Below are 12060 nucleotides of genomic sequence, written 5' to 3'. Positions count from 1 at the left end.
GACTGGTTAGATCTCCTTGCAGTCCAAGGGACTCTCAAGAGTCTTCTCCAACACCACAGTTCAAAAGCATCAATTCTTCAGCCCTCAGCTTTCTTTATAGTTCAACTCTCACATCTATACATGACTACTGGAAAAATCAGCTTTGACTAGAGGGACCTTTGTTGTCAAAGTGATGCCTCTGCTTTTTAATATGCTGTCTAGGTTGGTCATTGCTTTTCTTCCAAGAAGCAAGCATCTTTCAATTTCATGGCTGCAGTCACCATCTGCAGTGATTTTGAAGTCCCCAAAAATAAAGTATCTCACTATTTCCATTGTTTCCCCATCTATTTGCCATGAAGTGATGGGATTTTATGCCATGATCTCAAGTTTTCTGAATGTTGAATTTTAAGCCAGCTTTTTCACTCTCCTCTTTCACTTTCATCAAGAGACTCTTTAGTTCCTCTTCACTTCCTGCCATAGAAGGTGGTGTCATCTGCATATCTGAGGTTATTAATATTTCTCCTGGTACTCTTGATTCCAGCTTGTGCTTCATCCAGCCTGGCATTTTGCATGATTTACTCTGCACAGAAGTTAAATAAGCAGGCTGACAATAAACAGCCTTGACGTTCTCCTTTCCCGATTTGGAACCAGTCTGTGGTTCCATGTCCAGTTTTAATTGTTGCTTCCTGACCTGCATACAGATTTCTCAGGAGGCAGGTAAGGTGGTCTGGTATTCCCATCTCTTTAAGAAGTTTCCACAGTTTTTTGTGATCCACACAGTCAAAGGCTTTGGCATAGTCAATAAAGCAGAAGTAGATGTTTTTCTGGAACTCTCTTGCTTTTTTTGATGATCTAACGGATGTTGGCAATTTGATCTCTGGTTCCTCTGCCTTTTCTAAATCCAGCCTGAACATCTGGAAGTTCACGGTTCACATACTGTTGAAGCCTGGCTTGGAGAATTTCAAGCATTACTTTGCTATCGTGTGAGATGAGTGTGGATCCAGGATAGAACCCACCTCTCTTGCTTCTCCTGCCTTGGCAGGAATACTCTTAACCTGTGAGTCACCTGGGAAGCACCACGATCATCTCAATTGGTGCAGAAAAGACTGAATTCAACACTTTCTCCTAATAGAAAACACTCAACAAACTAGGAACACAAAGAAATAATCTAAAAATAAAGGTTATATATGAAAATCCCACAGCTAACATGAGTGTCTATGGTGAAAAACTGAAAGATCAGGAAGAGGGCTAGGATGCCCATTCTTGCCAATTTAATACGACACTGGAAGTCCAAGCCAGAGCAATTTGACAAGAATTATAAACAATTATAAATAAAAGACATTCAAATTGGAAAGGAAAAAGTAAAATGATCTCAGTTCATAGATGCCACGACCTTATGTAAATAACTAAAGATTCCACAAAAAAAGCTGTAAGAATAATGAATTCAGTAAAGCTGCAAGATAGAAAAATCAACATTTAAATCTCAATTGTGTTTCTGGGCTTCCCTGGTGGCTCAGTGGTAAAGAACCTGCCTGCCAATGCAGGAGACATGGGTTCGATCCGTGATCGAGAAAGATCCCACATGCCAAGGAGCAGCTAAGCCCGTGTGCCATAATTACTGAGTCCAGGAGCCACAACTACTAAAGCCTGCCCAGCGCAGAGCCTGTGCTCAGCAAGAAGAGAAGCCATCGCAATGAGAGCCTGCACATGGCAACCAGCAAGTACAGCCCCCACTTGTCACAACAAGAGAAAAGCCCGCATGGCAATGAAGACCCAGCACAGTCAAAAATAAACATTTTTTAAAAAACATTAGATTGTGTGTTGATGTTTAGTAGAAACCAACACAATACCATAAAGCGATTATCCTTCAATTAAAAATAAATGAATAAATTAATTTAAAAAAATCAGTTTGTGTTTCTATACAATAACAATTCAAAAAGAAAATTAAGAAAACAATCTCACAATACGATAAAAAAATAAAACACTCACGAATAAACTTAAGCAAGGATGTGAAGAAGTTGAGTACTAAACACAAATAAATGAAGAGACAGCCTGTGTTCATGGATTCAAAGATTTAGTATTAACAAAACATCCATACTATACAATTGATCTTCAGATTCAGTACTCTATCAAAATCCCAATGTCATTTTTTGCAGAAATACAAAAAAGTCATCCTAAAATTCAACATGAAATCCCAAAGGACCCCAAATACTCAAAATACTCTTGACAAAGAACAAAGACTGATCATGCTGCTGCTGCTAAGTCGCTTCAGTCGTGTCCGACTCTGTGCGACCCCATAGACGGCAGCCCACCAGGCTCCGCTGTCCCTGGGATTCTCCAGGCAGGAACACTGGAGTGGGTTGCCGTTTCCTTCTCCATACATTGTTTTCAAAACATATTACACAACTACAGAGGTCAAAACAAACTTGTTATTACCATAAAGACAAACATATAGATCAACAGAACAGAGAGTACAGAAATAAACTCTTAAATATGTGTCAAATTATCTCTGAAAAAGGATTTCCAAAACTTTGGACACCTGATGCAAAGCCAACTCACTGGAAAAGACCCTGATCCTGGGAAAGATTGAAGGCAAAAGGAAGAGGGGGTGACAAAGAATAAGATGATTAGGTAGCATCACGAACTCAATGGACATGAATCTAAGCAAACTCTAGGAGCTGGTAGAGGACAGAAGAGCCTGGCATGCTAGGGTCCATGAGGTTGCAAAGAGTTGGCTACGACTCAGCGACTGAACAAGACTATGCATACAATGGGGAAAAGTACAGTATGCTTAATAAATGGTGCTGCATAATAATGCATATATAGTCAAGATTGTAGTATACACTTTCAACTTGTTCAGAAAGTAAAGTCATGTCTTTTTTAACCATAATAAAGTGCTGATATAAATGCAAAGCAAAAAAACCCAAACTACCACATATTATATGATTCTATTTATATGAAATGTATAGAACAAGCAAATCTACAGACAGGGCTGAAATGAAGAGAGACTGATAAAGGTTGCAAGATTTCTTTCTAGGCTGATGCAAATGTTCCAAAATTAATCATGTTTATGGATGCGCAAGTCTCTGAGTATACTAAAAACCACTGAAGTACAAATTTTCAAAGGGTGAACTTTATGATATGTGAGTTATTTTTCAATAAAGCTGTTAGAAAACAGAATCTATTATGGTAAACAATATGGAGAAATCTTTTAAGGAAAGTCAGTTTTATCCTCAATGCATAATACTTATATTTTTAAAAAATTATGCTGCTTTCCTTCTGCAGCTAAGGTAGGATACCCTGGTATTTCAGATTTTTTAAAATTTATTCTCAAACTTCATTCCAGAAGGGATGCAAGACATCTAAGTTCTTCAAATAAGTGCTACAAAACAGTCATATTTTTTCAAAAACATATCCCCTTTGTCTATATAACAGGAGAACCTTCCATAAGCTGTAAGAGCTTAACATTCAATAAAACTGCTTTCTGTAAACTAACAACTAGATTTTAATATTACACTCAGAACCTGTCAAATACAGAATCCCCAAAAGTTCACAGATTTAAAAAGGTAGGAAATGGGGAGCAGAAACAAAATGTTCTTGGTACTTATTAAAAGCCAAAGAAAAAAAGAGCTTCTTGGTAAAATGTAACTTCTGAAAGTATGTGGAACACTGGTCATCAAAATTCAGACCCTTCTACATAAAGCCCTTTTTTCACTTCAAGTAATTAACACTTCCCTCCCAATTTACACTTAGGTGTTCCATGAAAACAGACCAAACTTGGGAGGGTATCATTATCATCACTTCATCTAGTCCCTTTCTTTCACAGTTAGGAATCCTTACCTGGTTCGGGGAGCTCAGGTTGAGGAGTCAAACTGGGAATTCCTGGCTCCTTTTCCATCTCCTCATTGTTGGCATTGGATTTATCACAAACATTCAACCGTGGCCCAGCTGAATCTAAGTGGTCGGCATGATTTGGATCTGTCAGTGCATCCTCTAGTTTGTTTGTCGAAACAGGAGGTCTCTGCTCTGGAAACTCGTCTTCCTTCTTTACAGGGTCAGCAGAAAGCAAGACCCCAAAGGCACCCTCAGAATTTTCTTTTTCCTTAAATCTGTTAGTGCGTTTACGAGGTTTACTGCGCCTTTGGTTTAAACGCTGCCATCGCTTTTTAGGCACTGCTTCATTTATACTATTGGGTTCATCATTCTCACTGTTCATTTCAGAGTCCAGCTCTGGGACTTTTCTGATTTCAAAAGAGGGGCCTTTTTCAGGAATTTTTTCAGGGTCAGACTGGTTGACTTTATTATCAAAACTAACACTGGAAAAATGGGCACCATCTTCACTTGTTAAATGGCCCATTAATTGAAGGGGTGGTTCTTTACCAGGGTCTTCTGCCTCACCTCGGGAGGAGTTGTTCTCTGAACCCTTACTTTCTCTGTCTCCCTGTAGTGCAGCTGGAAGCTCGTTCAGTTTTCTCCTGCGTTCTGTTTTTAAGGCTTTACGGTTCACTGTGTTCTTTCCCATCTGGGCTGAAAAACCATCTCGAAATTTGGATGGCTTTGATCGACCACAGTTGCGCCTAGTAACACAGTTCGAACGATTTTTGCCAGAAGCAGGGAGGTCTCTTTTATCAGACCCCAAGCCAGGCAGGGAAGTAGACAGTTCCCCAGACAGTGCAGAGTTGCCCCCACCAGGGCCAGGGTGGACTGGATCCTGAGCGCCATCTCCACTTTTCTCTGAACTGTGATTGGAGCCTCCTGAAACCAAGACCTTAGGAGCTGACATAGGACTACTGGTAGAACAGTCCCCAAGACCAGGACTCCGATAAGAGACCAAGTTCTGAGCTGTCATTATTCGTTGCTCCTTGGTCTTACTATCATGCATATCTTTCAACATCATTAGTAATGTACTGAATTTGTAGTCTGGTTCAATAGGTATGTGATTCTGACCAGAGGCAGAAGAAAAAAGTAATGGTTTCGATGGCTTTGACGTTCCGGAGTCACTGACATCTTCACTTAAGGATCTGTAAGAGAGTTCCTTCAACTCTGACAGAACATGTTTCACCACTGCTGTTTCTATGTCACTCGAATCCCTGGTTTTCTCATGCATGTTGCTCAGTAGTTTCAGTCCATCCACTTTCCCGCTTTTGGAAATGCTGGCCAAAGGAGAGCTTTTGTTATCAGAAGAGCAGCATTTCAAACTGTAGTCCTCATTTGCAACTGGAGGTTCTACTACAACTGGGTTTTCTTTATGTTTGCACTTGATACCTCGGATTTTGGGCTGTTTGTTTTTTGAATGTAACAGAGCTTGATTTTTAGCCCCACCTTTTATTACTGAGTTCTCACTGGAAATGCTTGATGATGTGTTGAATTTTGGAGAAAAACCATCATTTCTAAAATCTGGTTGGGGTTTTCGGACAAGAGTTGACACTTTAAGATCAGAGAGATTAATCTGAGATGTCTCAGTTCCAGGCTCTGTTGTCTTGCTACAATCCATTAGGTGGTCCGTATGTGAGTTAGGAATCAGAGACTTCTGCTTTGCTTTTACCTTAGTGTTTGTGGCAGGATACCTAGAATATTTTATCTTCTCATTTTTCTGCACAGGTAACAGGTTCTCTGGTCTATCAAAAGCATCTGTAATTTCAAGGACACTGTTATCAGACTCTGAACTATGATCTACAGGATCCAGATCACTGCTTCCATCATCAGAAGTGGTACAAATACTAATGGAATCACTTCGTTTTTCTTCATCACCTGCTCCAATATAGCAGAGCTGTACTTTCGAACTACACACCAGACCTCGCTGGAGTTTCTTCTTCTCCCCAGAACGTTTAGAGATCAAGGCACCCTCAGACAAGCCCAGTAAAGAGTCACAATTTGAAGTCTCAAATTCTTTCTTTGCAGTGTTTTTTGCACAAGAAGAAAACAGGAAACTTCCTGGGGCAGTGCTGGGCCCTGTGAGGCTGTTCGCTATCCGGGAAAGTTCATTCGATGCCTGCTTATCAGACACATCCCCAGAAATAAAGTTTAAGCCAAGGTTTTCTGGAATTTTTCCCCTCCGTTCTTCCTTATGTGTTTCAAATTGCATATGCCCCTTTTTCACACTAGTCCTTTTTGGATTATCAGAGCTCTTTCTGGCTCGAGACTTAGCACAAGGTTTTTCCTTCTCATCTGCAGAATGTTCAGAGTCAAAAGCCAGAGATTTCAAGCAGCCATTAAGCAACAGGTCATGTTCTGATTCAGGATCATTTGTATAGTCCTCAAATGGCATATCCTCCTCACTGTCCAACTTCATTGAACTGGTGACACATTTTCGGTTCTTCGACCCTTTGGGAATATCATACTGCTCAGCAAGACCAACACTGGCTTCCCATTTACTCAAAATCTTCTGAGGAACCTTCAATGTAAAGAAAAAAAAATTATTACTCATCTAAGAAATAGAAGAGGAAACAGGGAAATGATCACTGAACACCTGTCAAATCAGAAGCTTTTCAAGCCTTGTTACATTTCTTTGAGGCTCTTTTATGGGACTGTCAGGCTGTTAACTCCCACAGCCCAGTCAGACCTTAGCTAATGGGGATTCCGCAACACTTCTTCTATCACTAAGATCTATCACTGGAGAAAGACTGATCCTGGAAACCCTCCACTCTCCTTGCCAGTAAAAGCACAAAAAAGTAGACCATACATTAGACAATGACAATACATTACTAATCAACATTATATTACTAAGTCAAGGAATAACCAGATGATTCTACTTACTCCGCCAATCATAAAGATTTCCTTCCTGAATCATGAAGGCCAGGCATTTTCTCAGTTGCATAAAACAGAAAACAAAAGGCTAAAGAAGATGAATGTGGAAAAACCAGGACAGGAAATGAGTTAAGTCAGATCTGCCCTAGAAGACCTGAAATTTGGAACTCAGGTTATCACCAGGCCCTTGACTAATCAAGAATTTTCTATATGTTTTACATACAATTTGGATTATAACCAAACAGTGTCCTGGGCTTAATCATGTAGTCCAAAGACACCAATACACCCTGGATAGCTTAACAATTTACACATACTCTTTTCTTGAATCCTCATAGCATAAGGTGGAGAAGGGAATGGCTACCCACTCCCGTATTCTTGCCTGGAGAATCCCAGGGACAGAGAAGCCTGGTGAGCTGCCGTCTACGGGGTTGCACAGAGTCAGACATGGTTGAAACGACTTAGCAGCAGCAGCATAGCATAAGGACATTGAGGTTCTGTGAAATGTATCTAATTTTCGAGACTTTTATTTCCCTCCCTGGCTTCATACAATAGATGTTAGTCAAGGCTCTAACTACCATTTAGTGTCCACAAATACTTTAATACTTGTGAAAGAGATGTTCTGCTGACCATGTAACTATTCAGGCCACTACATAGGTAACCTCTTCTTATAACGCAATATACAGATCATCTGATTTACTTCAGACATAAACACATAGCCATTAATCATCTAACTATGGTCATATTAAATCAATTTTCCAGAACCTGAAAGCCCAAAAACACTCTTTTGAAAGGGGGCTTGTTTAATACACATACTTAAAGGCTTGACACAAAAACTTTGATATCTCCCTACCACCAACTACCCAAAGTATTAGAAAGGATGCAGTTAGCCTCTTGGATCCTAACAGTAGCACACATTAGTTGTTTCAAAGCATGAATATTGTGACATACAAAGTATTTATTTCTAATCCTCACAAGAGTTCAACAAGGTACATATTATTACCTTAGTTTTAGAGACGAAGAAACTCCAGTTGGAAATAGCAGGGACTGCATACTGACTCAAAACTATCCAAATTATTGTTTTTATATAATAGTCTAAAAGTAGGAAATACAAATCTAAAAGAACCTATTTCCCCTCTTAGAATGGACTATAAAGGAGTATCAAAAGAAATAGCTAAAACACAACATCAAGCAAATGAAACAAAAACATCATGTTCCTTATTAAAACATAACGAGGTTTGAAACTATAATCTTAAGCATTGACAATCACACACGAAAAACAAAATGACAAAACAAGAATGTTCAAAGCCTTATATTTGTCACTTTTAAGAGAAATAATTAATCTAGAGAGGGAGAAGAGCATTTCATTTTGATGATCATTTTCTGCCTAAATTAGATAGACCCAAACATGACTGGTCATGCCATTTTGTACTATCACATGTAAGTGACATGGCAAAGGTAAGCTGAAATCACTTCTCAAAAAATTGAGTAGAAATATTTGGAAGGTTAGCCTTATCTTATCCCTGCAAAAAAAAAAAAAAAAAAAAAAAAGCTTCCTGACAATTTTCTCATCAACTTATATTCCAGAAAGTATAATATTTCTTCCTTTGATCCATAACCCAGGAGTCCCCAATCCCCAGACAATACTGGTCCATGACCTGTTAGGACCTGGGCCACACAGCAGAAAGTGAGCGACACGTGAATCAGTCCCCATGGCTAACATAAACCACCTGAGCTCTGCCTCCCATCAATCAGCAGCGGCATTAGATTCTCATAGGAGTGAGAACTCTACTGTGAACTGCATATTCCTTATGAGAGTCATCCCCAAACCATACCCTCTTCCTTGGTTTGTGGAAAAATTATGTTCCATAAAACTGGTCCCAGAAAGGTTGGGGACTCCTCATTCCCTAGCCCTAAGAAGATAATATGAGACGCTTAAAAAAAAAAAATACCTTATGCCTATATCCCTTCTCTTTCTGCTTTCCTCTTCTCCTAAGGACAGGTAGCTCTTCAAATTGATGTCTGCCTTCAAACATAACGATTGCTTTTCCAGCCACCCAGGCTCTCTCAGAAGGATCTCCAAAAGCCTCCACGTAGTACTGTCGATAGGGCCTGCGGTTAGAAACTAGATGAAAACAAAAACCACAATGTCATTACTTTAAAAAGAAAAAAAAAAAAAAAAGACTATACTTTCAGGGATCATTTCTATAGTTCATTACTAGAGAAGTTTCTCTGATTGTGTAGAGCACCCGACTGCCATATGACCCAGCAATCCCACTCCTGGGCATACACACCGAGGAAACCAGATCTGAAAGAGACACGTGTACCCCAATGTTCATCACAGCACTGTTTATAATAGCCAGGACATGGAAGCAACCTAGATGCCCATCAGCAGACAAATGGATAAGGAAGCTGTGGTACATATACACCATGGAATATTACTCAGCCATTAGAAAGAATTCATTTGAATCAGTTCTAATGAGATGGATGAAACTGGAGCCCATTATACAGAGTAAAGTAAGCCAAAAAGATCAAGACCAATACAGTATACTAACACATATATACATGGAATTTAAAAAGATGGTAACGATAACCCTATATGCAAAACAGAAAAAGAGACACAGATGTACAGAACAGACTTTGAGACTCTGTGGGAGAAGGCGAGGGTAGGATGTTCTGAGAGAACAGCATTGAAACAAGTATACTATCAAGGGTGAAACAGATCACCAGCCCAGGCTGGATGCATGAGATAAGTGCTCAGGGCTGGTGCACTGGGAAGACCCAGAGGGATGGGATGGAGAGGGAGGCGGGAGGGGGGATCGGGATGAGGAGCACATGTAAATCCATGGCTGATTCATGTCAGTGTATGGCAAAAACCACTACAATATTGTAAAGTAATTAGCCTCCAACTAATAAAAATAAATGGAAAAAAAATTTTTTTTAAATCCCACAAAAAAAGAAAAAAAAGACTACTCATCATCAAGAGAACAGCAACATGTCACTTAAAAGTAACACAAAAAACAACAAGCTAAAAATCTACAGAGAAAGAAACTTTACGGTAGGTCAGATAGAAAGTAAAATTTCAATTTATGTGACAAGAAAATGGCTAAGATGTTAATGAAACAATATAATGTTTTGCTCTGGTGATACCCTACCTATTCCAAACCAGAAGTTTTATACCCTCATTACCAGAAATCACAAAGGGCATATAATAAGTTGCAATACTGTAAAAATGACAATTACCAAGAACTAATCACTAAACAAACTTATAAAATATTATGCTAAAATTTAAGGAGGAAGAAATGTTTCAACATTATTCCACATATGATGTGCTAACACTTATGGCACAGCTACTCTGGACAAGCTGCTTTTCATGTATTCTTCACAATGAACTCTAAAAAATAACTGGTATAACCTCCATTTTACAGACAATAATAAATTCAACAACTTCAGAGAGAACAAATTCAGAATGAAACACTGGATTTGCAGAGAAAGTGGGACTTGATAATTCAAACTACAGAAATTTTTTAAAAGAAAGAAAAAAAAAATCAACCAAAAAAAAAAATTTTTTAAATAAAAAAATAAAAGAAAGAAAAGGGAATAAAAAACTAAATAAGTAATAGCTATTATTAAATAAATAACTAACTTAATAAATAAATAATAAATTAAAAACTGCCAGAAAAAAAAAAAATCCAGTTATTCTACAGCTTCTTGGCTGTCCAAAGTTATATGCATGCAATTATCAAAAATCAATACAAATCTCATCCAGAAAAGATTATAATCTAATTTACATAATGTATGTACTTCTATACACTTATTTTCTTAGCATTTTTCACACCAGTAAAAAAAAAAGGGGGGGGGGATCACAAAAGAAATACAGCCAGGGCTACATAGGTAAAATGATTTGTGTCTATTTAAAAAAAGAAAATCATTTTATATAAAAATCCACTTTAACTCACACTGAATTACAACCTGGTTAAATTTTGTTTTATTGTACATTTTAAAAACAAGTTCTGTTAAAAAAAAAACAACACAAAAAAAATGCTGAACTCCTTAGTCTCTATCTAGTAAACACTTCAATAGAAACCACCTGTAAAGGAAGATTAAATGTACACATACACACACACACACAAATTCTTAAAGTCAATTTGAAAAGTAAGTCTTTCTCCCAAAAACAAGTAAATTCAATTACTACAAACCGAACATTTATGATGTGCCCCAAACAGGGAACTGAAAGCACTCACTACACAGAGAACAGCATACAGAGAGGCAAAAACACTCACTATTACAGACAATGGCAAGAATTCACTGCCTGACAGGTATGAAATATACAGTATAAAGAGATTATGGTAAAACAGCAAGCTAACTGATGTAACATGAACTTTTTTTTTAAATCTTTGAGTGCATTGCATACACTCAAATTTATCATTTGATGGCATGTATTGGCAATGGCATTTTTTAACATTAAGGTATAATTAGTTTCAGGTATAAAACATGATTTGATATTTATACCAATCCATCACATTTTTTCTTGTGATAAGAACTTTTAAGACCTACTCTCTTAGCAAATTTCAAATATACAATGCAGTATCAACTACAGTTGCCATGCTGTATATTACATCCATGTGACTTATTTCCTTTATAACTATTTCTTTGACGCCCTTTTCACCCATTTTGCCATTCCTGCCCACCCCACCCCCGGCCTCTGACAGCAAGCAATCTAGTCTCAGGATCTATGAACTTAGTTCCGTTTTCTGGATTTTGGTTTTTTAGATTCCACATATAAAGGAGTTCATACAGTATTTATGTTTCTCTGACGTACTTCACTTAATATAATGCCTGCCAGAACTTCCATGCTGTCACAAATGGAAAAGGTGCTTTCTTTGGAATGGTTGAATGATATTCAACTCTGTATACATACCACATTTTCTTTATCTGTTCATCTACTGATGGACACTTAGGTTGTTAATATTCTTTTTTTTTTTAAGTGAAAATCATTTATTGGAGGACAACTGGGACACCTGAGTAGAAACTTTTAAAGGGAGAGAATTGAGGGAAGAATTCCTATAAGAGGGTCCAGAACCCTCAAAGACATAAATGAATAGAACAAATGAAACAGCTAGAAACAATAAGTAGTTCAGAGCACTAAATCATAAAGTTGAAGGAAAGGGAAACTACCTGAAGAGCTTGGATGCCATGTTAAGAGTCTGACCATTATCCTATTAGCATTGAACTGCATTTAAATGGTGGAACTACAGGTTCAGTTTTGTATCATAGAAAGATAAATCTCTTTGACCAATGAATATTACATTTAAGATGAAACAAAAAGGAGACACA

General features: G+C 38.0%; 1 protein-coding gene and 1 pseudogene across 6 annotated transcripts in view; one reads left to right on the top strand and one right to left on the bottom strand.

The window, feature by feature from the left end:
- The window catches only part of NSD1 (nuclear receptor binding SET domain protein 1), a 144549-nt gene that overhangs the window by 66445 nt on the left and 66044 nt on the right, over positions 1-12060 (bottom strand). For all 6 annotated transcript variants that reach the window (XM_065918262.1, XM_065918258.1, XM_065918260.1 and 3 more), the window contains 2 exons: positions 8676-8848; positions 3820-6373 (listed from right to left, as the gene is read on the bottom strand). In XM_065918262.1, the coding sequence (XP_065774334.1) occupies positions 3820-6373; positions 8676-8848 (2727 nt within the window). The remainder of the gene's footprint in view (positions 1-3819; positions 6374-8675; positions 8849-12060) is intronic.
- LOC136156560 (small nucleolar RNA U3) lies at positions 8904-9008 on the top strand (annotated as a pseudogene).

This window comes from Muntiacus reevesi, chromosome 1, assembly GCF_963930625.1.
Source record: "Muntiacus reevesi chromosome 1, mMunRee1.1, whole genome shotgun sequence".
Classification (NCBI taxonomy): domain Eukaryota; kingdom Metazoa; phylum Chordata; class Mammalia; order Artiodactyla; family Cervidae; genus Muntiacus; species Muntiacus reevesi.
This window is presented reverse-complemented; position numbering and strand designations above follow the sequence as displayed.